The sequence below is a fragment of the Myotis yumanensis genome, unplaced genomic scaffold, assembly GCF_028538775.1.
Source record: "Myotis yumanensis isolate MYYU_CA2020_CCGP unplaced genomic scaffold, mMyoYum1.0.hap1 SCAF_3, whole genome shotgun sequence".
Classification (NCBI taxonomy): domain Eukaryota; kingdom Metazoa; phylum Chordata; class Mammalia; order Chiroptera; family Vespertilionidae; genus Myotis; species Myotis yumanensis.
In genome coordinates, this window is record NW_027223754.1 from 32,219,656 (window position 1) to 32,247,623 (window position 27,968).

At 39.3% G+C, this 27,968-nt stretch overlaps 1 protein-coding gene across 2 annotated transcripts in view; it reads right to left on the minus strand.

Moving 5' to 3' along the window:
- The window catches only part of MYO16 (myosin XVI), a 533,335-nt gene that overhangs the window by 127,421 nt on the left and 377,946 nt on the right, over nucleotides 1–27,968 (minus strand). For both annotated transcript variants that reach the window (XM_070408604.1, XM_070408603.1), the window contains exons 26-27: nucleotides 27,368–27,448; nucleotides 26,675–26,880 (exon numbers count right to left, since the gene is read on the minus strand). In XM_070408604.1, coding sequence (XP_070264705.1) covers nucleotides 26,675–26,880; nucleotides 27,368–27,448 — 287 coding nt within the window. The remainder of the gene's footprint in view (nucleotides 1–26,674; nucleotides 26,881–27,367; nucleotides 27,449–27,968) is intronic.

Genomic DNA, 27,968 nt, shown 5'->3' on the forward strand with positions numbered 1-27,968 from the left:
GCGTCAGCCTGCAGACTCAAGAGTCCCAGGTTCGATTCCTGTCAAGGGCATGTACCTTGGCTGCGTGCACATCCCCAGTAGGGGGTGTTCAGGAGGTGGCTGATCGATGTTTCTCTCTCATTGATGTTTCTAACTCTCTATCCCTCTCTCTTCCTCTCTGTAAAAAATCAATAAAATATATTTTTATAAAATGTTCTGGTTCCTATCATTTCTATATACATAAAAGCCAAGTGACCAGAGTGCTGGAATGACTGGTTGCTTTGACACGCATTGAGGCCCCAATCAGCCCCCCGCACTCCGATCGTGGGCAGGGCCAGCCAGCCAACCTCCCATATCTCCTCTCCACTCACCCCCCCAAGCCGGCCCAGCCAGATCAGCCTCAATTGGGGTGGGCCAACCGGACACCACCCATGCACGAATTTGTGCACCAGATCTCTAGTTTTTGGGGTTTTTTTGGTTTTTTTTTTATAATTATCCATTAAGATTAATACATGTATAACACTTTGCTTGATATAGGAAATAGTGGACACCCAAACTGTCTTGCATGACCTCGCAATAGAATGCTGGACATTTTCCAAAGGACCCTTAGGAATCACTAACTCTATGATCATGGATCACTTTTGACTAAGCTATTTGCAGCTCTATAGGGATAAAACTTAAGCTGCAGAAAACTGGTAACAATGCAAATGATTCTTGTCCACAGCAATGCAAATTACCTTTGTCTGGGCAGCACAAAATGAATTTTGTCAGTAGAGAATACAAATCTCTGTAAATCAAACTTTCATTTGAACTATTTTACTACTCATTTCCTCTTTACATAAAGAGCTGAGAAAATCTTTGTTATATAGTCAACATATTTTTATGACCATCATGCTTTGATCTTTTTTAAATATTATAATTAACCACAATATAGTGTGATAACTGAGAATTAGCAAAGATGGGTTAGCATTCTAGTAACAATAAAATCCAAGTTTCTTCTTTATTCCAATATACTCTCCGAACTCTGCAATCCAGTTTCTACTTTTGTGCACACCATCATAACATCATATATCACGATAGTTAATGATTTATATGTCAAAGCCATCAACTTTATTGCAGGGATTTTTCCTCCTTTTCTGTTTCGCATAATTTTATCTTCTCTGTACCACATGAAACCATTGACCACTCCTCCTTGAATTAGCCATCATCCTAGCTTCCCTCCTATTATTTATGTTACCCTGTCACCTGTTTCACAATTTCTTCTTTATAAACATAATTTCCTCCATCCTTCTACTGAATGTATGTGCTTTTTCAGCCTTTACTTCTTGGCTCTCTTGGAATGTTTTATTTAAGCAACCTTAAACACACTCAAAGCTATAGCTATCATTTATAAATTAATGATTTTAATTTTTTTTGTATGTAAAACACAATAATCACTTTCCTGACCTTCATGGCAATTTGCTGAATTGCCTCCTGAAGAGCACAATTTGGATCTCCCAAACACACCTCAAGGTCAACCCATTCCATTCCCCACCTCACACACACGCTCCCATCTTGTCCTACTCCCTGGGATCTACCATTTACCAGCTGCCTACCTGGAAACTGTGGAGTCTGTCAAAAATTGGTTCATCAACATGTTTGTTCATTTTACATCCTAACATCTTTAACATTTATGTCCTTTTCTTTATCTCAATCCAGTTATCTCCATGAAGCCTCAACCACATCAATCAGTGTAATCAATAGTCTTCTAAATACACCTGTCTAGTCAATTTTTCACACTGTTTTGCTCAAAAAGGATTCCCAATCTCCAGTATACATTTCTAGTTTTTCATGGGCTAGCAGATTTTTTCATGATACTTTGTCTTTTCTTGGTTAAACACCTCCCACCCACTAAGATCATGCACTCCTGCCATGCTAAAATTTACTGAACTCACCACTCTCCCTTATGGTTGCGCTTCTGTGGACAACTATCACTTCTGGCTAACTCTAAGTGTCTTCAAGCCTCAGTTCAATGTCATCTGCTCCAGGAAACCTTATGATCTCCTTCCCTGGAAACCTACCCTGTTCTAGAAATTGCCTGCATCCACTTCTCATCACTTCATGTTATCATTTTCTGCTGCTCTTCGTTTCTGAGGCAGAGAATATTCTATGCATTCCATATTTTTAACCCTAAAGTACCCTGAAGTATCTGGAGTATTGAAAAAAAAACATTCAACAGCTCTTGTTGGGTGAATAGATAAAGAAAAGAAGGGAAGAATGGAGAAATGAGAGGACATGGGGAAAAAACCCAAAAAATTAAGGATTATTTAAATATTTTATATAACACTATAATTCAGTCTAATATTTACATATAAGTATATTTATTTATAAAGAAAAAGCAATGAAATAATATTATTTAGTATTGTTTTAATGATAACTCAGCAATATGGTTTTGCTGGTGATATCAATCACTTTATACAACATATAAAAACTAACGATCATATCACCTAGTATAGTAGCTGTCAAGTAAAAGCATGCAATTTCATAGCCATTAATTTCTTATTTTTATTTCTAAGTACTATTGAGGGGTATGGACCACTTTTGTCTTACTGGCACCTGGTCACTGTCTCTGACACCAAAGTCATTGTCGTGATTCTCACAGATCCTTTCCATAGCAGGGAAGGGGCATGGGCTGTGCTAGAAGCATCAGTCCCAAGTGAAGGAGCAGAGGTGGTCACCAGGAGGAACTGGCAGTGCTGTGTTTCCTTCCCCAGGCCACTCTGCCCTGCCAACTGTTACCTAACAGCACTTCTCATTCACTTGGATTATTTAAAAATGGTCAAAGTACCCATTTTTCTTCCGCTGTGTCTTTTATACTTTCAGATTGGGTGATACTAAAAGAAGGCTGTGGTCGATTTATTTAAAACCATTTTAAACCCTCTAAAAACAGGCCAGCTGAGTGGATTAGCTTCAGTGAAAGTAACAAAATGAATACACTTTAAACCTACAAGTATATGTAATGCATAATATATGTGTTGCTATAGAAAGATGTATCTTGCATAGGACCACAGATCGGTATTAGGAAGGAAGATGTAGCCTATGACTTCCCAACAGTTCCATCCCCAGGCGTTCTGCCTCTGTTACAGACTGTTGCAAATATTTGGTCTGATGATGGTGCCCTTAAAATCCCTCTCCTACTGTCGTAATTGCCACCCACTAATGCGATATCTGTACAACACTCTGGAGGTTTACAAGGAACCTTATGTAACATCTAAGCAGGGAGCGACTTGCTCACACTATTCTTGAAAATGTTTCTGGCCAGCATTAAGTGGGGACTTTCCATATAGTATTCTTTGGAGGCCATGGTATTCTTGACCCTTGATTTTTTTTCTCTTCTTGTTTGTCTTCTTCTCATCATATCTTTCAAAAGTTTTTGAGCATCCTTCATGCCTCCTTCTACAAAATTTCCCTTTGACCTACCACCCTCGGTGGCTCATTCCCTAATTCAGAAATATGGTAGACACTTTGTATCCTCATTTCTGGTTCCCTCTACTATAAAAAAAATCTTTTTTTTGCCACAGTTTCCACAGGATTTATATTCTCTCAGCTTTTCTGACACTGTACTCAGTGGTTTTCATCCACAGCTCTGCTTTTAAATACTAGCCACCATCTAGCAACATTTCAATACATATCTTCTGCCAGACTTTTCTCGTACTCAGTAGCTTATCAGCTGTGTTACCTCAGCATATCATAGATTCATGAACCCACCACATCCAAAACTGAACTCATTCTCTTCTCTTTGACACCTGCTTCTCCTCCACTAGGATTTCTCAGTTAAGGGCACGCAACACTGACCCAACACACCATGCTGAAACCCAAGCTAGATTTCTAAAAGTCATCTCCAATTTTCACTGAAGCCCATGTTTATAAACACTAAATGATGCAATTTTCATATCCAAATTATATATTTTTTAATATCTGTCCTTTCACTCCACTCAAATTTCCACTGTTTTCACTTTAGCTGCTACAAGTAGTGCTTCACCAGGGATGGTTTTGCCCTCTTAGGGGACATTTGGCAATGACTGGAGACATTTTTGGTTGTCGTGATGGGGGAGGTGGAGTGCCCCTGGAATCTACTGGGTAGGATCCGGGTATGCTGCTACAATGCACTGATCAGCCAAGTATGACAGAATTATCTGGCCCAAAATGTGAAGTGTCGAGGTTGAGAAACTGCTAGATCCATCTCGGGGGTCAGCAAGCTTTTATTATTATTATTATTATTATTATTATTATTAAGAGCCAGATAAATATTTTAGGCTTTGTGGGCCATATGGTCTATGTCCCAACTTCTCCACTTATCCTTTGTAACACAAAATGGGGAGTAGAAAATATGCAAACAAATGGGTGTGCTGTGTGTCAATGAAACGTTATTTAATATACTAAGCCTGCTGCTAATTGGACTTGGCCCAGGGATCATAGTTTGCTGATTGCTAATCTAGCATAAAGGAAAATAAGGCCACATTATTACACTGTTTTGTATGTTTAATGCCTATTAGCTACAGGATACATTCCAAGTGTTGTACCCCCAAATACACAGGTCTTGCCTTTCTCTCTGCTCCATTCTCCTTGCTTGTTCTTATGCTACTGCAGTGAGAATGTCTGTCCCTGCACACCGTTTCATGCTTCTCACCACCTTCCCTTTATGTATATTACCTATAACTGACCTCACCCTTACTCCCATTTAAAGACTGGGATATTTTCCATCACCTCCTTCAATGAGCTTATTTCTCATCATCTTTCAAGACTCCTTTAGGGATTCCTTTTGAGCACTTCCATCTCGCAGATAACAAGCTACTTCTAGGATCCGCTGACCCCCTGCAGAACTATCTTATGTATCTATTCCTCCCACTGAACTGGAAGATACTTCAGACTGGGGCAAGACTTATTCATCTTTGTATCTTTAGCACTTCGAATGGCCTCAGGTGGCTAGCAGGAACTCAATATTAATTCCAATGAATAACTTTTATAGAGATATCTTTGAGTTTTCAAGCTTTTAGGTCTCTAGAAAAATGGGTAAGATTTAGCACAAGAAATAACGTTTATAGGAAAGAAAAGTCCAGGCATAATATAACATTTTACTTTGTTAGATTTTATTTATGAGTGCTACTTTTCTTAATTTTAAATACTAGTGCTAAGAAAGTATATTTGCAGCTTCATTTAGAGATTTTATATTTCTAATCAAAGAAATAAATATCATATGAGAATCCTGAAAAGAGAATGTACAAGATTCATATACAGAGCTTATATCAGTGATGACGAACCTTTTGAGCTCGTGTGTCAGCATTTTGAAAAACCCTAACTTAACTCTGGTGCCGTGTCATATATAGAAATTTTTTGATATTTGATATTTGATATAGTAAAACAAAGACTTATATTTTTGATATTTATTTTATATATTTAAATGCCACTTAACAAAGAAAAATCAACCAAAAAAATGAGTTTGCGTGTCACCTCTGACACGCGTGTCATAGGTTCGCCATCACTGGCTTATACCTTTCAAGGCTTGTGTTATCCAGGTTTTCTGTTTCTTTGAAAAAGATTATCACTGCCGAACGGGTTTGGCTCAGTGGATAGAGCGTCGGCCTGCGGACTGAAGGGTCCCGGGTTCGGTTCCTGTCAAGGGCATGTACCTGGGTTGCGGGCACATCCCCAGTAGGGGGCGTGCAGGAGGCAGCTGATCGATCTCTCTCATCGATGTTTCTAACTCTCTGTCCCTCTCCCTTCTTCTCTATAAAAAAATCAATAAAATATTTTTTTAAAAAAAGATTATCACTGAAATGGAATGGCAATAGTACATAGTAAAGGCCAAATATATTTGCTTAAATTTTAATTTTTGAACCTTATTTCTGACCTGATAAATGTCTGATAAGAGGCTACAGCAATATTTGAAGGTAATGATTTTTGTAAAGATTTCTGAGATAATATTTGATAAATGTAAGTGAAAGGTACTTTAAAAAAACATATCCTCATCACTCATTAAATTTCAAATACCTTAAGAAATTTTTTATGTCTCAGGGTTCCCCTGAGTTAAAACACTGGCAGAGCATCAATAAGAGAATGGATGAGACCCTGGTAACTCTTAAAATTCTACTGTGAGCAAAGCAGGTTGTACTTTTTTCTTGAGCCAAAGTGTGTGGTGTGTGTGTGTGTGTGTGTGTGTGTGTGTGTGTCCGGGATGTCTGGGGTGGGGGGCGGAGGCAAGAAGTTCCTAAGTCTGTTCAGAACTCTGGACATAAATATGCATTTCTGACCATTTTGGTCACAGAATCTTTCAACCCACAAATTCTATAAGAATGAAAAGTATCAGCTTCCTGAACAATTTCTAACATGCTTAAATTAGGTTAATTAAAATCCCATGCACACTCAAATATAGTATTCGCCTCCACTTCCTATCCCAAACTCTTGTCTGGCATCATCATTTTATAAAATACCAGCTGCTCTATGTTACTTTTTATACAGAGATACTAGTCTGTTTAGGAAAAGTTGGTGTACATAATGTGCATAATCAAACAGAAAAGTGTACCATTTCAAAACTATCAAAAATTATCTTAAAAAATACAGGATTTCAAGTCATAGCATCATTTTAGGAAGTTCTCTGTTGTGATAATAAATTATAGGTACTCACGGGAACAATTTAATAGATAAAGTACCCATCTAGTAGGAAACCAATATAACAAGTAAGTTCACAGATTTCTGCTTCCAGTCAAAACGGGGCAACAGTTACTAGTTTTATCCTCTGTCCACAAACAACTTAAGACTGGGCAACATACGAGAAGAAATGGACACCAGTCAAGGAAGGTCAGTGGAAATAAATGAGTTTAGACCTAAGCCTGGTCAGCTTACTTCAAAGAGGGAGGATGTAGGCTGTGGCCTAAAGAGGGGGTCCTCAGTGAAGCCTGGGGATCTCCTGAGTAAATGGCACTGGGAGTTCACAGAGCAGAGCATGAAAGGAGAGCTACACGGAGAGAAGACTGCAGAGGTCTTCAGAGCTCCCCCTCAAGTCTCCAGCAGAATACTGATCAGCACATGCATGCGAGTAAACTACCAACGTCCCAGAAAGGTACCACCCGAATGGATGAGAGTGAACCAATCCCATCACAAAGACAGGAAGGAAGTTTGGCTGTTCTCATCATCCAGAGTGAAAAATTCCATGGGACATGGATAGAGAACTCAATTGTTTTGCATCATGAGTATGAAATGATTATGTATGTCACACACAGACCCAGACAACAGTGTGGTGACAGCCAGAGGGAAAGGGAGGAGGAGGGTAGGTGGAGGGGTGGAGGTAAACAAAGTGGGGGAAATGGCGTTGGACAGAGACTTTGCTTGGGGTGATGGACACAAGCCTCAGTATGCAGATGATGTTTTATTGACTTGTACACTTGAAACCTCTATGGTTTTGCAAACCAATGTCACACCAGTAAATTAAATAAAGAAGAAAAATATGACAGCTTAAAATACCTTACTTCATAAAATATCTTTAAAATATTTTTAACAAAATAAAAATAAAAGTGACACTATAAAACACCAAGAGTGAATCTTAATGTAAACTCTGCACTTTGGGTGATGATGTGACAAATGTACCACCCTATGGGAGATGTTGTTCATGGAGGAGGCTGCGTATATGTGAGGGCAGGTTGTATGTGGGAACTCTATCTTCAGATCAATTTTGCTGTGAACTTAAAAGTGCTCTAAAAATAGTCCATTAAAACCGATTAAACAGAAAAAAATAAAGGTAAAATAAGTATAAGATCCACACCTGCAGAGCTTGGAGGTGAGCCCTGGTTTCATAAAAGCTCTCTGTTGTCACTTTTCATAGCTCCTCCAAATTCTCTGTCCCACTAGACATCTCTCATTTCCTGGGTCTCCCTCTCCTGTGTTCCAGCCTGAAGTCTGGAGCTTCATTAGCCCTGTTGACTGTGGACCTCTGTGACTACATCTGCACCTGGGGCAAGCTGCCTTCTGACAGGAAAGTGAAAAGTTCAATACGGTTGACCCCATCCTCTGGGGGACCACTATTGTTCTGGATGGGGAAAAAGAGTTCCCTCGCTCAGATTATCAGGTGACTATGAGCCTTCTGCCACAGGACTGCTTCGGATGAAACAGGAGATAATGGAGGAAAAAAAATACAGTGCATTTCTGCACGCTTGCGATTTATGGGTTCCATGCCCTGCCCCTTGAGCCTGCAGTAGGAGACTTCTAGAACTATTTGTTTGTACGAACACCCACCTCTGGGTTTAGAACTGCTTGGCTTCCAGGCCAGGGTGCACTGAAAAAGAATGGTAAACTCACCATCAGCCTGATGGTGCAATTTCAACAAACAAAGAAAAATTTACATTAAATGCTTATATTAGGGGAAAATAGGTTTCACATCTCTTAACTTAAACTTCCATGTTAATACTGGAAAAGGGAGAGCTAAGTAAATCTAAAGCATGCAGAAGAGAAGAAGTAATAAAGATAGGAGTGGTTTCAATCAAATTGATTTGAACAACCCATTACTCCAGGCTCCATTTATAACAGCAAAACTTAAAATATTTAGACATAACCTTAACAGGATATGTTCAAAATCTGTAAGAGGGACATATTTTTAAGTTCCTGGAATGCAAATATGTACACTTGAGCAAACTGATGAATACACTATGTTCTTGGGCAGAATAATTCAACATTGTAAAAATGTCAATCTCCATAAGTTAAAGAAATAAAACAATAGAGATAATAAAAATCAAAAGCTGGTTCTTTCTCTGAATAAATAAAATTGATAAAATTTTGGCAAGACTGGTAAGGAAAAAATAAATAAGACACAATTATCATTAGCAGGAACAGAAGAGGAAAATAGAGGATATTATCACAGACCCTACAGATATTAAAAGGTTAATAATGGAATGCTACAAACACCTCTACATTGATAACTTTGTCACCTTAGATGAAACAGCAATTTCTCAAAAACCACAAATTACTAAAATCCAACCAAGATGAAATAGACAACATGAATATCCCAAGAACTATTAAAGAAATTGGATTTATACTTTGAAATCTCTCCAAGTAAGAAATCTGCATACCTAAATGGTGTCACGAGCAAATTCTACCCAAACATTTAAAGAAGAATTAATACTTATTCCACACAGTCTTTTCTACATAATAGAAGGCAGGACACAGTTTTGGAGAAAATATTTGCCAATCAAATATCTATACACATGTGTTCTCAAAATCTATAAAGAACTCTAAAATCAACAACCCAGTGAAAACGTAGGCAATATATTAGAACAGGAAGTTCACCAAAGAAGACATATGAATAGCAAATAAGTTCACAGAAAGATACACAATGAGATATCAGTGCACATCCATTGGAATGTCAACAATGAAAAAAGGCTGATTAAACCAAGTGTTGGAGATGGTGTAACTGGAACACTCATACCCCCTTGGTGGAAATGCAAATTAATACAATCATTTTGGGAAACAGTTGGGCAATTTTTTAGAAAGTTAAACATACCTTAACCATATGCCTCAGTCACTTCACTCTTATATTTATAGCTTCACTCAGAAAATAAACCATGTCCACACAAAGACCTGTACAAAAAGTTCATAATGACTCTACTTATAATAACCAAAAACTGAGAACAACCCAAATCCAGAGGTGCGTAAACCTACAACAGCAATAATACTCAATAAACTATTGATGCAACTTATATGGGTGATGTCAAAATTACTATGTTGAGTGAAAGAGGCCAGACAGAAATGAATCTACTTTATTCCATTTGTAGAATACTTTAGAAAATGAAACTAACTTATAGTAAACAAAAGCATGTCAATGCTTGTTTGGGGATAAAGAAGTAGAGATGGGTAAGAAGGAGATAGATACTACACAGAGCATAAGGAATCTTTTGGGGGTAATTGTTATGGTCACCACCTTTATTTGTGGAATGGTTTTTAGGATGCGGGTTTATGTTACAAAACAGGTGCAGTTTATGCATACCAATTATATTTTATTAAAACAGTTAAAATTTTAGAAATAAATTTACATTAATAAAAAATCCAGAGGTACTTAAGAAAAAAATATGTCCTGTATGATTGTAATAGAAATCAAAATTCTTGCCCTTCTGATGTTTCGTTTGCCTGTTAAGTAAACACCAGCGTAGTAACTCCTCTTGGTGGAAAAAAGCTAGGAAGGAAGATGGAATCAGATGAATTGAGTTTGAGATTTTGATAAGAATTACATGTAATTCACATAAAAATGAGAAAGTAAGAGTGTATAGTGCATGTTTTAACAGCATCTGGTCAACAGCAAAAACTAATAAATATTGGTATTTGATGTGTTGTATTTTTTAAATAAACTTATTGGGGTAACTATGGTTAATAAGATTACATAGATTTCAAGTATGCATTTCTATAATACATCATCTGTATATTACATCATGTGCCCGTCATCTAAAGTCACATCTTCGGACACCATGTATTTGACCCTCTTTAGTTTTACAACCCCAACCCCTTTCCCTCTGGTAACCACCATACTTTTTAATGTTACAGTTATTAATATATTTACTAGATAAGAATTATTCTCAACAGGATATACTGAATGGTAGAAAAAAACATCATCTGTTATTCAGTCAATGTGTTTGTAGCCTTTTCAGTGAAATTTGATTATACTACAAAATTTAGTCAGTTAGTGTCCTAATGGTTGATTCACATCTGAAGTGGCCACTTTCCTATATATGCCTGCAGTTATATATTGGTCAGAAGTATATGGAAATATCTGTATCTGGAAATATCTGTATCTGAAAATATCTGTATCTGAAAATAATTCTATATTTTTCCAGGCAGAAGTAGATACCCTTTATCTCTCAATAATGGGACAGAGATTAAAATGTACATGAAATAAAATAATTTTGTTCTTAGTATTTTTGAGTAATTTGAGTGCAGATTACCAAATTCTGAATCCATATCTATACTAATAAAAGCATAATATGCTAATTAGACCGGACAGCCAAACGAGCTTCTGGACGTCATTCTGGATGTCCTTCTGGACAAAGCTGTGGTGGTGGGGGTGAGGCAGAGGCAGTTAGGGGGTTAGCGGCAATCAGGCCGGCAGGGGAGCAGTTAGGGGTGATCAGGCTGGCAGGGGAGCAGTTAGGGGGTGATAAGGCCAGCAGGGGAGCAGTTAGGGGATGATCAGGCAGGCAAGGGAGCAGTTAGGGGCATCAAGCCAGCAGGCAGAGGGCTTAAGGGCAATCAGGCAGAGGGGTTAGGGGTGATCAGGCAGGTAGGCAGAGGTGGTTAGAGGCGATCAGGCAGGCAGACAGGCAGATTTATTAGGGGCAATCAGGCAGGCAGGCAGGCAAGTGGTTAGGAGCCAGCATCCCGGATTGCAAGAGGGATGTCCGACTGCCTATTTAGTTGGACATCCCCTGAGGGGTCCCAGATTGGAGAGGGTGTAGGCTGGGCTGAGGGACCCTCCCCCCGTGCATGAATTTCATGCACCGGACTTCTAGTTGTTATATAAAAATATTTCATTCTTTTATCCAATACTCAACATTTAGCAATCATAATATAAAAAAGAGAAAATGAAAACGTATCTTATAAAAATAATGGATTTGAATATCCTAGTCTAAAAGAATTACAAAAGCATTCAATTAGATAATGTAGCTAATAATTGCTTATACATAGTTAAATAACCCATACATTGTTGTAGAAGAAAGGAAAGAAGATGAGAGTAAAAGGAAGGAAGGAAAGGGAAGAGAAGAGAAGGGGGATCCATGAAATTGTGATCCAGGAAATGTCATGGCATCCTTGACTAGTAATCATATTTGTCAATCCTCAACATTTGTTGTTTATCTAAAATTTAAATTTAACTGGGTATCTTATTTTTTATCTGGCATCTTATGTCTTATCTGGCAACCTTACCTACTACCCAGGCCCCAACCCAACCACCCATATTTAATTTTTTCCTTGTTTTTCTTTTTAAAATCTTTACTGTTGAAATTATTACATAAATCCTCCTCTTTTCCCCATTAACCTCTTCCAGCCGGCTCCCTTCCTCCCCCCTCCACCCCCAGGTCCTCACTAGCCACCCATATTAAAAACAAAACAAAAAAAAAGGAACAAACAAAAAACACAAAACTTATTGAGTCTCCTTAGCTGCCATATTTGAGATGTACTGATTATTCTGAAGAATGCGTGTGTGTGTGTGTGTGTGTGTGTCTGTGTGTGTGTTAAATAACACAGATTTTATGAACATTAGCAGAGGCATGGAAGAAGATATTTCTCTGGAAAATGTCCAGTGATAATATAAATTCTTATTCATTATTTTAAGGACAACAACATAATTATTGTGTGCCAATCTTTTCCCAGGTCCTGTGTTAGGTGCTGGAAGCATAATCTAAAATAGGAGATTGGTATATATTACAAAGGTTACATCTAGATAAGATTGTGAGAAGATATTGGGGCAGAGTTTTCAACCTTTTTCATCTCATAGCACACATAAACTAATTACTAAAATTCTGTGGCACACCAAAAAATATTTTTGGCCAATCTGACCAAAAAATGGGTATAATTTTGATTCATTCACATTGGATAGCTAGTGCCTTGGCAACTGTCATTTTTTTTCATTTGGCAATCTAAGGGAAAAGAGGTCAAAGCCCCTGACTAAATAGTAAGGTATTGCATGTTTTAAAATTTTTTGTAGCACACCTGTTGAAAATTGCTGTATGTAAGGTATAGTGGGAAGAGTAAATTCTTCACCCTGATAAAGATATTTTCTATACCAATAATAAAGAGCTGGAAATATAAAAAGATGCCTTTATCATTGCATTTTTAAGGTACATTATGGCATGGCATGTAGTAATTAACCATTCTCAGTGAACATGCACCATGGGAGGAGTGACAAAGAGGACACAAGCTGTACTGTGAAGCTACTGAACATGTGAAATATGAAACATGACTAAAACACAGAACCTTCTGTGAAATGAGATTTTCCATCAATTTTCCATAAACAAGGGCACTGGGCTAGGTAACTGCTGGGGAAATATATGTCCTATTATCTGAATGTGTAGACTTATTTGTAGCAATGACCAAAGCACAATACCAAGAATTATAAGACAACATATAAAAGTATCTAATCAAATGGTACTCAGCTATATAACTAAATTGTGGGAAGATGATTATGGCATTGATGTTGGTCTTGACAATGGGGTGTACTAGGCACAGAAAATGGATTAGCCTGTATCTATACCTTCTCCAAATATACCCTTCACTGGGAATGAACCAGTAGATTTTTAATATATCCCATGTAATGACTCCTTTTAAAAATTGCTTCCTGATAATTCAATAAAAGTCAACCTTGAATTGGTGTAGGTCAACTCTAATGGAAAAGGTGTAACTATAACTTTCTTGTTTTACCATCTTGTTAAATAATCATTGCTTTAATAAATGCAATGCATAAATAATTACTTCCATTTCTTAGCTTTGCAGAGACCTAATAGACACTCCTTCAAAAAAAAGGAAGGGCATGATTTTGGTAAATGCCGTATTTGGTATTCTAGTTCTTGCATGGGACTATAATTTTTAGGGTTATGATGATCAGAGTTAGAAAAATGTCACATTGCCCCTACCTCTAACCATCTGGTCAGTTGTTGAGATTGCTCATGTCATTCCTATTAAAGTATTTTTCTCTTGTGTTCCTCACTAAGTGCACTGATAATTTTCAGGTCACTCTGCATGATTCATCCTTTTGCAAATTTCTTGTTCTGAATACATTAGAAGTTCCTTTTTAATATGCTATTCCAATTTTGATAGCTGGGGAAAAATTAGTTGAGGTCCTTTGCAGAAGTTTGTTGGAATGTTTTTGTCATAAATTGAGAGATATTTGTAAGAATATTAATTTAACATTTAACAATATGGTGTCATAATATTTCTAAAAATATGAATTTTAAAAATTTATTTATTTTTAGAGAGAGAGGAAGAGAAGGGGAGAGAGAGAAAGAGAAACATTGATGTGAAAAAGAAAAAGGAACACTGGCTGCCTCCTGCATGCCCCTTAACAGGGATGAGTCCACAACCTGGGCACATGCTCTGATTGGGAATGGAACTGGTAACCTTTTGGAGCATGGGATGACACCCAACCAACTGAGCCACACTGGCCAGGACAAACACTATGGGTTAAATATATATATTAGGGGCTCAGTGCACGAATTTGTGCACCTTGAAAGGAACTGTGGGCCGCGAGGCTGCGGTCGGCACAGGGGCAGGTCTCGGCCCATCCTCCATACCCCACCTGGCCCCTCCCATTTCAGCTCCCAGTCCCCTGTCTGCCTGCAGCCCCGCTCCTGCTGCCACCGCTCCCATGTGCTGATGGCGATGGCTCCACTCGTACCCACTGATAGCGCAGAGCAATTGGGGCCAGCGCCAGCAGCGGGTGTGAACGGGGCCCATGCCGTCAGCAGGTGCGAGCAGCGGCTGCTGATCCAATCACCCCTCAGGAGAAGGGGGACATGGAGAAGCCCTCAGGGGCAATCGGGGCCAGCAGCCATCGCCCACACCCACTGATGGCGCCAAACGATCGGGACCAGCAGTAGGTGCAAGCAGCAGTTCTAGTGCTGGTAGCAGGTGCGAACGGGGTCATTGCTGGCAATGGGTGCAAAAGGCAGCTGCCGGCCCTGATTGCCCCTCAGGAGCAGGGTGACGTGGAGAAGCCCCAAGGAGTGAAGGCACCAGGAGCAGGTGCAAGCAGAGGTTGTGGTGCTGGCAGCGGGTGTGAGCGGGGCTTGCACTAGCAGTAGGTGCAGGCACTGGCAGCAGGTGCGAGCAACTGGTGGGACCATGGTGCACAGGAGCAAAAAATTTTCAGTAACCCCCAGATTACAATGACAGCGACAGGTGCCCTGCCTTGGTCTGGTGCCCCGCTCACCTGCTCCACCATCCCGCCGTGGCCGATGTCTGCCATGTTCTATGCTGTGCCGCCTGCTGCCAATGCCCGCCATGTTCCACATGCAACCCTTGGTGGTCACCGCACATCATAGCTACCGGTTGTTCAGTTGTTCCAAACTATATATCTATCTATATCTATCTATATGTATCTATCTATCTATCTATCTATCTATCTATCTATTTACATATACAATAAAACTAGAGGCCCGGGGGGGTGGTGCCCCTCAGCCCGGCCTGCACCCTCTCCAAACTGGGACCCACTGCGGGATTGAACCTAAACCAGCAGTCAGACATCCCCCTCACAATCCGGGACTGCTGGCACCTAACAATTCACCTTCCTGATGGCCTGATCACTCCATAACCACTCCCCTGCCAGCCTGATCACCACCTAACTGCCCTCCCCTGCCGGCCTAATCACCCCCAACTGCTCTCCTCTGCCAGCCTGATCGCCCCATAACTGCTTGCTCCCCACACCAGCCTGTTCTCGCCCCTAACTGCTTGCTCCCCGATGCTGGCCTGATCGCCCTTAACTGCCTCTGCCTCGGCCTCTACCACTGTGGCTTTGTTCGGAAGGAAGTCGGGTGTCTGGATGATGTCTGATCGACCCAGTCTAATTAGCATATTACCCTTTTATTAATATATATATTAGAGGCCTGTTGCATGAAGAGATTTGTGCAATAGGCCTTCCTTTCCTCTGGCTGCCGGCACTGGTTTGCCTCCAGCACCCAGGGCCCAGGCCTTTGCTCTGGCTGAGTTCTGGCCGGAGCCAGTCCCGGAAACATCAGACTTAGCTGCTCCACCGTCCCGGAAATGTCAGGCCTCGCTGCTCCACCGGCCCCTCAACCAAGGTACATGCCCTTGACCGGAATCAAACCTGGGACCCTTCAGTCCGCAGGCCGATGCTCTAAAATGTCCTTTTAGAAGAGACACCACAGAGTCCTCTCTCTGTCTCTTTCTCTCTGATTCTTGCTCTTCCTCTCTCTGCATACATGCACCAAGAAAAGGTTATGGGAGCACATAGTGAGAAGGTGGCCACCTGCAACTCAAGGGGAGAGTTCTCGGCAGACATCAACACTGATGGCACCCTAATCTTGGACTTCAAGTATCCAGAGCTGTGAGAAAATAAATGTCTGCTGTTTAGGCCCCCAAGTGTATGGCATATTATTATTGCAGGCAAAACGGACAGAGATGATGGCTCAAACTGTTATACTGAAGGGTTCAGCTCAACCAAGGTGTCTGGAACCTCTTTAGTTAAGACAGAACCAAGTAAGAAAATGAAAGGGATGTTTCAGGGGTAATAATTTAACTTATGCATATGGAATTTTGTACATTTAACTAAAAAGATAAGATAATCAGATTGGGGATTTGAATTCCTTTGAAATCAAACATCTCTGGACTTTAATTTATAATATGCATTAATTTTTGAACTTTCATTTCTCACTGGGAACTTAATAATAATGGAAGATTTATAGTCAAATTTGGGGAATATCTAGGTGACTGCAATTTTTATTTGAATTGCTCTTTTGTTTTATTTTAGTATTTTCATTTGTTCCGGTTGCAGAATACCTAGTAGATTCTGTTAGCCAAGAAGTCCGAACAGGAAATGGGAAATAGAATGCATTCACAACTTTGAATACTGAGTGCATTTGAGATCAATTAAAGTAAGTTCATTGTTGGCACACTTCAGAATCTTTGAGCAAAACATCTGTATTGCGTATCAATGGTGAGGGTAATATATGGAAGCAGTGAGGAGCTCATGCAGGTGAGAGAAAGAATGATTTGAAAGATTAGACATACCCCTCAGGGATATAACAACATCCCTAGTTATGAACAGACTTATTAGATGAGTCCAGTGGTTCCAGAACACAATACACCACAGAGCCAAGGAAACTCCCTCTTCTTTTCCAAGATTTTTTTAACAGTGAAGGTAGGGTGACACTCTGGGAAACTCTTACACTTTATAAAGGAAAGTGAAGTGACTGCCTAGTCTCATTGGTAATTTTGGTGAAAAAAAAAATAAACAAAACCAGAGCATTCTCATCTGCTTGTGAACAACATGCTTGCAAAGGAACTGTTTTCCTCAAGTCCTCAAAGCTTCAAGCTTTACCTGAACAGCATCCTTCATGGGGAGGTCTGCAACTGTGGGGATAGTCCCCTAATTCTGGGGTTCTATTATCAGGCACGTCTGCCTCTTACATCAAGCAATGTCCTTCAACCCAGACTTTATGAGCAAGAAAGGTGATGTTTTTATCTGTCCTTGGCCTCATTCTTTTGTCTTCTCATTTTGGTCAAAATTGGATGAGTAATAGATGATATTGATTAGGTCTCTTCAAAGATCCCCATGATGCCCTGAGGTACTTTGTATTCTCCTAAATTATTAAGATCATTCAGATATAATGAAAGAAAACTACCACATGCTAATAGTCACATTAAACAACATAATTGCTTTATGAAAAGAAGTGAATGATCTAAAGTAATAAAACAAGCAACTTAAAGGTAATTATTTAAAACTACTTTGATCCTGTAAGCAAGGTCATTTTGTGATTGTTTTGTACGACGAAACTTATAATTAAAAACACTGAGATACATCACTGGAGGGAAGTGAAGAAGCCCAGGTAAATCAAATAACAAATAAGAGTCAGGATTCTGGCAATGCATTTTTTAATTTACTCTTAAAATTGTATTAAAATGAAATGCAACTGATATAATATTGAATTCATCCTGAAAATAGCGTCTTGCCTATTTTCCTGGAATAGTAATAATCACCCTGATTTCATTTGTTTCACAATGAATGCTTAGCCACATGGAATTATACACTGAGTGGCCAGATTATTATGAACACCCCATCAGTACAATGAAGTGAATTAGTTATGCAAATAATAATAATAATAAAACCTTGAGAGTATTTGCTTAGGAAGTTTTCAATATTCAATATTTTTGGAAGTGTCAATGAAGTACTGATGGGGTGGTCATAATAATCTGGCCACTCATAATAATCTGGCCACTCAGTGCATATTAACTAGAGGCCCAGTGCACAAAATTCATGCACAGAGGGTTGTGGGGAGTCCCTCAGTTCAGATTGCACCCTCTTGCAATCTGGGACCACTGCCTGCCTCATTGCCCTTAACCATTTGTCTGCCTTCCTGATCGCCCCTAACCACTCTGCCTGCCTACCTGATGGCCCCTAACTGCTCGCCTCCTGGCTGATTGCACCTAACTGCCTCTGCCTCAGCCCCTGCCACCACAGTTTCATATAGAAGGACATCCAGAATGATGTCTGGAAGGTTGTTCAGCTGCCCAATCTAATTAGAATATTATGCTTTTATTAATATAGATTTTAAGTCATTTAAACTGATCACTTTGGGATATTGTTTCTAAGGTTGTCAGAAAGTTACTAAAAGCTTTTTTGTTTTCATTTGTTATATTATTTTAAACTAGAGGCCTGGTGCACAAAAATGTGTGTGTGCACTCGGGGGTTCCCTCAGCCCAGCCTGTGCCCTCTCGCAGTCTGGGACCCCTCAGGAGATGACCACCTGCTGGCTTAGGCCCGCTCCCTGGGGGACTGGGCCTAAGCTGGCAATCAGACATCCCTCTGGCAGCCCGGGAGCCCTCGGGGGATGTCCACTTGCCAGCGGGGAGCAGGCCTAAGCTGCAGTCAGACATCCTTAGCGCTGCTGAGGAGGCGGGAGAGGCTCCCACCACCACCACTGTACTGGCAGCCATCAGCCTAGCTTGTGGCTGAGCAGAGCTCCCCCTGTGGGAGCGCACTGACCACCAGGGGGCAGCTCCTGCATTGAGCATCTGCCCCCTGGTCAGTGTGTGTCATAGTGACCAGTCATTCCCAGTTGTTCTGCTGTTAGGGTCAATTTGCATATTATCCTTTTATTATATAGGAGTGCCTGGCCAGCCTGGGTGAGGGGCTGAGGGCCATTTTCAGGCTGGCCACAGCCCCTTCAGGGTGAGGGGGTCTTGCTGGGGTGCCTGGCTAGTCTGGGTGAGGGGCTGAGGGCCGTTTTCAGGCTGGCTAAGCTCCCCAGCGGAGACCCTCACCCCATGAGGGTGTGGCCAGCCTGGGTGAGGGGCTGATGGCTGCTTGCAGGCTGGCCACAGCCCCCCGCCACCCAAGCTCCCAGTGGAGGCTGGCTGGAAGCAGGTATCTGGGATTTATTTGTCTTCTATAATTGAAACTTTGTTGCCATGAGCGGAGGCCACAGCTGGCTCAGGGCAGGCAGGAAGCTTGGCTTCCTCCACCACCCAGGCAACCAAGCCTCCTGTTTGCTCCAGCTCCTGGCTGCCGGCCGCCATCTTGGTTGGGTTAATTTGCATAAAGTCGCTCTGATTGTCTGGTGGGTGTGGCTTAGGGCATAGTGAAGGTATGGTCAATTAATATCTTTGTCTTTTATTAGTGTAGATAAAAATGTGCAGTACTCCATTTTTAAGGATCACCTTCTTACTATTCTTTGAACTACTTTTTCAGCTATCATGACTAATTCATCCACATTCCATCATCCAGCTGCATGTCACCATTGAATTTACAAGATGGCTGTGAGTATGGGAATAACTTGTGGCCCATGAAACTCCCAAAATTAACTGGATTGGTTTTTTTTATAGCAAACAGACTAAAGATAATCGAGAGTGAAGGACCCACCACTAAATTTTATAAATCTCCAGGGATTTCTTTTTCCATTGATGTCATAGTGCTGCTCTGGCATTCCTATCCTATTTCCTTTGGATGCTACTAATAATCAAGAACAAAGAGATAATGTCAGGCCATTATGGCTCAATGGTTGAGCATTGTCCCATGAACCAAGCGTTCTCTGGTTCAATACCCGGTCAGGGAACATACCCAGGTTTCTGGCACAATCCCCAGTGCAGAATGTGTATGAGGCAGTTGATCGATGTTTCTCTCTCTAATTTGGCAAAATTACCCTGAAGAAATAGGACCCTTTGCCAATTAAAGCCTTTAGAATATTTAGTAGCTCCTAAACTTATTAATTCACATTTCTATTAAAGCTATAGTGGTAGTAACTGGCATGACCTCCATGTAACAAGACTGAAGAGTCCCAGGTTCAATCCCAGTCAAGGGCAGGAACCTTGGTTGCAAGATCCTGGGCATGCAGGAGGCAACCAGTCGATGTGTCTCTCTCACATTGGTGTTTCTCTCTGTCTCTCCTTCTCCCTTCCACTCTCTCTAAAAATCAATGAAAAAAATATCCTTGAGTAAGGATTAAAACAAAAAAAGACTAAATGAGATAACATTTACAAAGAGTTCAGATAAGTACCCAGGGCCTAGTTGGTACTGATACATGTTATTTAAGGCAAATTCAAATAAAAGCTCTAGCATTTACTAATTACATAATAACTAATATCTTTATGATGAGAGCAGTTCCTTCCAAAGATCATTATGAGGAATAGAATAATAAGTATAAAGTGCAGATTTAGAGTTTGACCCACAGTGGGTACATAATGATGCTCAATGATGATGCCCGTATTGCTATTTCTGGTTTCAATGCTTTTCCAAGTCATAATGACGTTTTTACTCAGAAAAAAATGCTTGTATAAAATAACAGTGAACAAATAAATAATGCAGGAGGAAAAGATGAATGAATGAATGCTGTTATGAGAGATCATATAGCTCATTAGATTAGAAATAAGGACCTAACCTCATTATGAAAGTACAAAGGAAACATAAAAGTCGCCTCTCATTATTTGTCCCTTTTCTATGGAATTTGTTGTCCTGACTTTATCATAAAGGGGGTGAAAGAGACTAGATAAGGGGTTAGCTGCTCAGGGATTAAGACTGCCCACCTTCTCATTACATCAATGTTTACTGGAACACTAGCTCACCCATTCATTTATACACTGTATATGGCTGCTTTCTGCCACAAGGCAGAGTTGAGTAGCTGCATCAAGATCTTGTGGCCTAAAAGCCTAGGATAATTACTATGTGGCCCTTTATGGAAAAAGTTTGCAGATCCCCAGAGTAGATGATGAGGGGATTTATGATTCATAATCTACTGATCAGTGTGACAAATTCCCTATAAAGGTATACTTCATCATGTTTAAGTTGAAATGGCTTCTGGAATCTATTACTTATACCTCTCTCCTATTTTATATTCCATTAAAAAGTAGTAAGTCCTTTTTCCTAAACGTCATTAAAACCTTAGACAATCAGCCAATCCTGAAGAAGGGTTTTAACAGAAAGTTAGATTTGGCAAAATTATCCTGAAGAAAATGTACCCTTTGCCAATTAAGCCTTTAGAATATTTTAATAGCTCCTGAACTTATTAATTCACATTTCGATTAAAGCTGTAGTGGTAGTAACTGGCATCACTTCCATGTAACCAGAAAAAACTTGTGGAAGATTCCAACCCCTATCTGTGACTGATGATTCTGCTTCACTGGGCAGCCGCTGCCCATTAGTTTAATCCAATAAGCTGAAGTGTGCCCTCTTTCATCCGTCTCCCCACACCCAATTTAATCACAGCTGTGTTCTTTCACAGCTTGACCTTTCAGCAACAACTGTGTCATTTAAACAAGCTAAATGATTCAGACTATTTCTAACAGGGATCTTATCCAGTAACAATCTCAAAACACAGATCATGCACCCTCACCAGGCCAAGCATAATAGCAACCCTTGTGGTGCTTTCACTGGGCAAGCCCTTCTGTCTTTTCCAAATAAGTTCACCTCATTAAAGGGTCAACCTCTCCCTGTAATGATGTTGTCCTACTCTCTGTTGCCAACCATAAACAAGCCCATAGATGAATGATGGATATGACCCCTAGAAGCTTGCCACCCAGGAGAGGATGACTATTTGGAGGGTTAGCACCCTGCGAAGAGTAGAGATACATATGACTCATTGAAAAGCTATGTTAATTTTAATGTCACAAGAATATGGGCTACTAAAGAGAGCTTTGGAAAAGAGTGGTATGGCACCACATAAGGGACAAGGCATGGTGCCATACCTTTAGGAACTTCTCAAAACCATTTCTTCAGCATTCACCCATGAGTATTTTCCACAATTCTATAATTTGGCAAAAATGATGGTATTATATTATTTAATACATCAAACTCACATACTAGTACACTTCCTGGAGAGATATGAAAATAATATCATTCATATGTATGGGCATGGCTGTGGAAGACTTTTTATTGTTCCCTATTACTTGCATTCTCTTCCTTTAAGAAGATGTGACAGCTTGTCTCAAAGTTGGCCACTGTCAATTGCTCCCTTACCACTTGAAGGATTTGGGCTTGTCGGCAACTGCTTTGACCAATAGAGCACTGAGCCAGTGATGCTGTACTAGTCCCATGCCGAGGTTTTAAGAGGGCTGAGTTTCTATTCTTGCCCTTTGGAACTGATAGCCACAAGGTAAGAAGTCCAGGACATTCTGATGGAGAGAGAGGCCACACGGAGGAACACTGAGGCACTGGAGTCTGGACACACCAGGGAAGACGCCGTCTTGTACATCCAGCCCCACTGAGCCCTTCAGCTAACACCAAACTCGTCTGCTATATAGCAGCAACTGTCAGGAAGACCACAGACAAGAACTGCCCACAAAGTACAGTTAACCCATAGAACTGGGAGAAATAGTAGATTGCTATTGTACGCCACTAAATTTTGGGATGGTCTGTCATACAGCAATAGACAAGTGAGCCAGAAATGACACTTTCCCACTTTGTTGTGTGTTTTGTGGTACCTCCTGTGTATGATACCTTTCCTCCCTAATGATGCTAACCTTGGCCAAGTGACTGCCATTAAGCAATGAGAAAAAGGGAGTATCATATGCCACATCAGAACTTGGATCAGGGCCCCACTTTTATTATCTCATTAACTATTAATTACCTCCTTATAGGCCCATCTCCTAAATACAGTCATACTGGGGATTAGAGCTTCAACATATGAATTGGGGCCGGGGACACAATTCAGTCCAAGCAATATGTAATTTTATGTATCACGATTTTTATATAATAATTCAGTTCTGTTGCTCCTTTTCTTCTTCCTCATATATCCAAAATTGTGAAGTTTCCTGCCATGAGAGACAAGATCTTATATCTTTATCATCCCCCTAGGAAGCTTCTGACGCTATCAGGGAAAAATTCAACAAGCATACTTCTACACTTAATCAAAATAGGATCCTCTCAACTACAACAATTCTCCTCTTTCAATTAGGAAGACTCAGCATGATGAATAGTAATTAAAGCCCAGATACCAGGGAGCAAATTAGTAATATAATCATGTGCACTTGCAGATTCTACTGGAATGTCCATTGTCCACATTTGTCATCATGTTGGATATCAGAAACAATAAATGCTGTGCACATAAGTAGGTGTTTGCCTCAAAACTGGACATCTTTTTTATATTTGTCCAGCTTTTTTGTAACCACATTCCTTTTTGTATAGTAAACAAAGTCATTTGTTTTGACAGGATTTTATTCTCTAGCAGTTAAGACAAGGTGCTATGAATAGAAAATAAATATTTTACATAAGAAAAATACATTCTGTTGTCTGATAGTTTGGCAACCAAAATTTTCTATTAAATTGCACCTCTAGGCTTTTTATATATAATGATGCTTGGTAGCCTGGGGATATTTCAAAGTTCTGATGTGCTTTCTGAATAATAAATCATGTTATTTTCTGACATGACAGGATGTGGATTGTGTTTTATTCAAGTTCTATTAAAATATATTATCTCTATTTATTGGCATTTTTGTGATAATATTCCAGACTGGCATCCTTCATTTAAGATAAATGATGACAATTTTTCATTGCAATAAATTAATAATGCAATTTCTATTGATATGTCATTGCAAATAAAGATAATAATTAGACATCACATTGCCTTTTAAAATAAGGGGTTGACTAAAGAAATGCAAAGATTTTCAAAAAATATCATTTCCCATCCCCACTACTCTTTTAAACAAATAAAGTACAGCTATGGTCTCTGTTATGCAGGAACATTACTTCCAATTGAACAACCATTAATATTCAAGGTCAGGTTCATTCTGAAAACATTGATTAAACACCAGAAATGCACAGGAATTGTGACTGAATAAGAGATGGTCCCTGCCTAGAAGTCATAGTATAGCAAGAAAAGCATATATATAAAAAAATTGAACTTAATTTTAAAAGACACTCATTGCATATGCTATTTTAATAGAAATAAATCTTCATAGAGTGTATATGTAAAACTAGAGTTAAAAAATAAAATAAAGATAAAACTAATTTTCTAATCATTATGATATATAATATTGTAATGCCCCCCCCCCCCCCGCCACACACACACACACACACACACACACACACACAGCCATTTTCTCTACCCTTTTCTCAGGGAATAGGGCAATTCAAATAACTGCTTGCTGGAACAGTAGTCAAGTAAAATAAGCCATTCAGAGAAAGACAAATACCATATGATCTCACTGATCTGTGGAATCAAATGAACAAAATAAACTGAGGAACAAAATAGACCAGAGGCATGAATACATGGAACAGACTGACAGGTGTCAGAGGGGATAGAGGACTGGATGGAAGAAGGTGAAGAGATTAGCCAAAGAATAGATATGTATAGCCCTTGGATACAGACAATAGTGTGGTGATGGTGATGGCCACAGGAGGGGGGGGGGGGGTAAGAGAGATGGATGGAGGTGGGCAAATGTGGGGGGAAATGGGAGGACACTATCTATAATAGTGTCAACAGTAAAAACAAAATAAAAAAATTATACAGCTACCAAAGGTTATACTAGAGGAAACATAAGGGGGCCTTTAATGCAAACCTTCTTTGATTCCATGATTCTAGGACACTTTAACAAAGTAAGGAAACAGAAAAAAATGCATTAAATATATTTTTTAAAAATTTCGCAGTTAGATTAATCCTATTTCATATCCACTATGGAAATCCATCAACAGTGTTTTTCAAACTCCAAGTGTATACAGATCACTAGGGAATCTCAAAAAATTTTCAGATTTCAATTAATAATTTAATAAATCATTGAGATTTTGCAGTCTCAAAAAGTTCACTTTGATTATCAAGGCATTCACATACTTTCAGCTCTTGGCTGGGAAAACACACACACACACAAAACAGAACAAAGACATAGCCCCAGATGACTAGGTATTCTAGGCCAGTGGTTCTCAAAGGGTTGTTCACCTATCAGCAATGTCAGCATCACCATTAGAAATGAGAATTTCACAGCCTCACCTAGGCCTACTGAGTGGGAAACTCGGGGGTGCTGCCCTGGAATCTGTTTTAACAAGCCTAGAGTGATTCTCATGGACAATAATGTTGGGGAACAGCTGTTCTCAGCAATGTTTGGGAAGGGAGTTACTACTGCTGCCCAAACTCCAATTTACCAAGACCTGTGACCCTCTGATATCATATGCTACTAGCAGGTCCTACACCTTAACCCTTACTACAAGACAAACCAGGGGGCCCTGGGATTTTAATTTGTATTGATTGCCATGTGAAAGGTTTTGGGTGAATTTGGAAATCTATTACTTTAAACTTGTTTAGGGGGAGATTTTAAACTCATTAATCCAAAGACTACTTGTACTTAAACAAGTGGGAAGGATTACTTTGAATGCCCAAACTATTATGTGTGGGAAATATATTGCAGTTCTTCCCTATAAATAGGAGACAGTGTGTCTAATTCCTTGTTCATAAACATCTTTAAAGTTTTAACCCACAGATATTTTGACAATCCGAAATATAAACCTGCAGGTTAAACATATTCATTCCCCAAATAATTTACTGTGACTTGTGGCCAATTTTATCTTCTCTTCTGCAGATATTCTATCAGTTTTTTTAAAGGATAGCTGAAGAAAACTCATATGATTTTTATCTGCTTCTCTGTGTTTTTGTGAAATTTACCAACACACACAATGAGGAAATGCTACTTCTTTCTTCTGAAAAAACAAATGTTAAAGAAATTGAACATAGGGTTTTAGTGATAAATACTATGCCCTTTGTTCTGAGCTAAATATTTCTAACTTATTGATTTAAGTTTAGCAGCTTCTCCAGACTAGTGACTCAAATGGAACTTCTGGTCAACAAAATTCTCAAAATCTCTTTTCTTAAATGAATGGATCGTCAAAAATATTTTTCCATACTCTATTGTACAGTTAGTTTGCAACCTTAAATGCTAGATTTTATTCTTACATCTTTATTACTATTTTATATCAAAACTATTTTAAAATTTCATCTTTTTGTATAGGATTAACAAATACTTTCTGGTTTTTATTTTGTCTGCCCCCCCCCCCCCTTTTATTGATTCCTTAAAATCAGACATTTTTATCTGTTTTAATAAAGCTTTATCTACAAAAATAGATGATGGTCTAAATTTGGCCCATGAATTTTTTATCAGCCCCTAATCTAAAAAAATGTTTTGTGCATAGATATAAAAAAGAAAATAATCACATATATATGTTCTTCCTTCAAATAATAACCTTTATGTAAACATTATAGGTGACAATTTTGTAAATCTTTAAATCCAAGGAACGCCCCAAACTGAAGAGAACATGAAAATGATTTCCAAGGTATCAAAGTTTAGCAAGTTTTTACATTAGCTTTATCAGTGTGTTTCCTTGTTTCCCAGAATATTTTGTTTCTTCTGGATGGGAGAAAATGAATAATAAAAGCAACGCCATAATAAAGAAAAAGATCAGAAGACCCTTGTTGCAATATGGTCAGTATGCTCCACTGAACAGTGAACACAGTGTTTCACGAACGAAATTTACCTTGACAGGCAATCTGAGAAGGACAGGCGAACAGGGTATCCATATCGAATGATCTTCACCATCGCTAGGACCCCAATATATTGTAGCTGAGCAGACACGTAAAAATTATCAAAGGTATCTGGCAGCTTTGAGTTATTGGGCTTGATGCAATGAATAAAGTGTGGAGTGCACTTCTGAAGTTTTCCAATAATATCCGTTAGAGATTTCTAAGGAGAGAAGTAAAACCAAACTGATTCTTCAAAGACGACAAAATATAAAACAGTTTTTAAATAAAAATCTTTATCTTCAGTCCTAACCGGTTTGGCTCAATGGATAGAGCGTCGGCCTGCAGACTCAAGGGTCCCAGGTTCGATTCCGGTCAAGGGCATGTACCTAGGTTTCGGGCACATACCCAGTAGGGAGTGTGCAGGAGGCAGCTGATGGATGTTTCTCTCTCATGGATGTTTCTAGCTCTCTATCCCTCTCCCTTCCTCTCTGTAAAATATCAATAAAATATATTTAAAAAAAATCTTTACCTTCAATCAGGACTTTAAAAGTTATGCCTTCACTCACTGTGTGTGTGTGTGTGTGTGTGTGTGTGTGTGTGTGAAGGTATTCAAGTGGTCAAAAATGGGGGGGGGGGGAATTCTATGTAAACCCTCTACAGTTGATATGATCAAAATTTAGGTTTTAAAATCAGAAAACATCACTAACCCTGAGTTGTGAAGCAATGGTGACTGGACCTCCTCGCTCCAGCCTTTGAAGAAATGTAGAAGTTCCTTTCTTTTTCAATAACTACAAAGAAAACAGAAAGAAAGAAAGGGTGGGAAAATTTAGTTTACTAAATTCCATTTAGAAGAAAAAAATTACCTCTCTCATCCATGTAAATTCTCTGACGGGCAGATATAGATTTAAAACAGACTATAAAAATCAGTATCAAATGATTTTCTGTAACACTACCATAATGTGGGGAAGTGGGAAACTACATGTAAAATAACAACCATTACTACCAACCCTTCAAGTAGATGGCTGTAAGCATCCTGCACCCACTTTAATTTGAAATTAAATATAGATCCAGACTCACTTGTTAGTACAATAAACCCGCCCTGGTATTTTTACTAGTTGTATAACTAACTGTCCACATTTATCATGAAATGTCACTGACTCTAGGGCAAAATAATACTATTCTGTGTTACAAACATTTGATGTTTTAGCAACCATTGGTTTGTTTCCTTAAGATTGACTACGATTCATTTCTCACCCTTTATTTTTCCTTACCCTTCCTTTTCTTCATTTTAAACTACACAACGTGTGC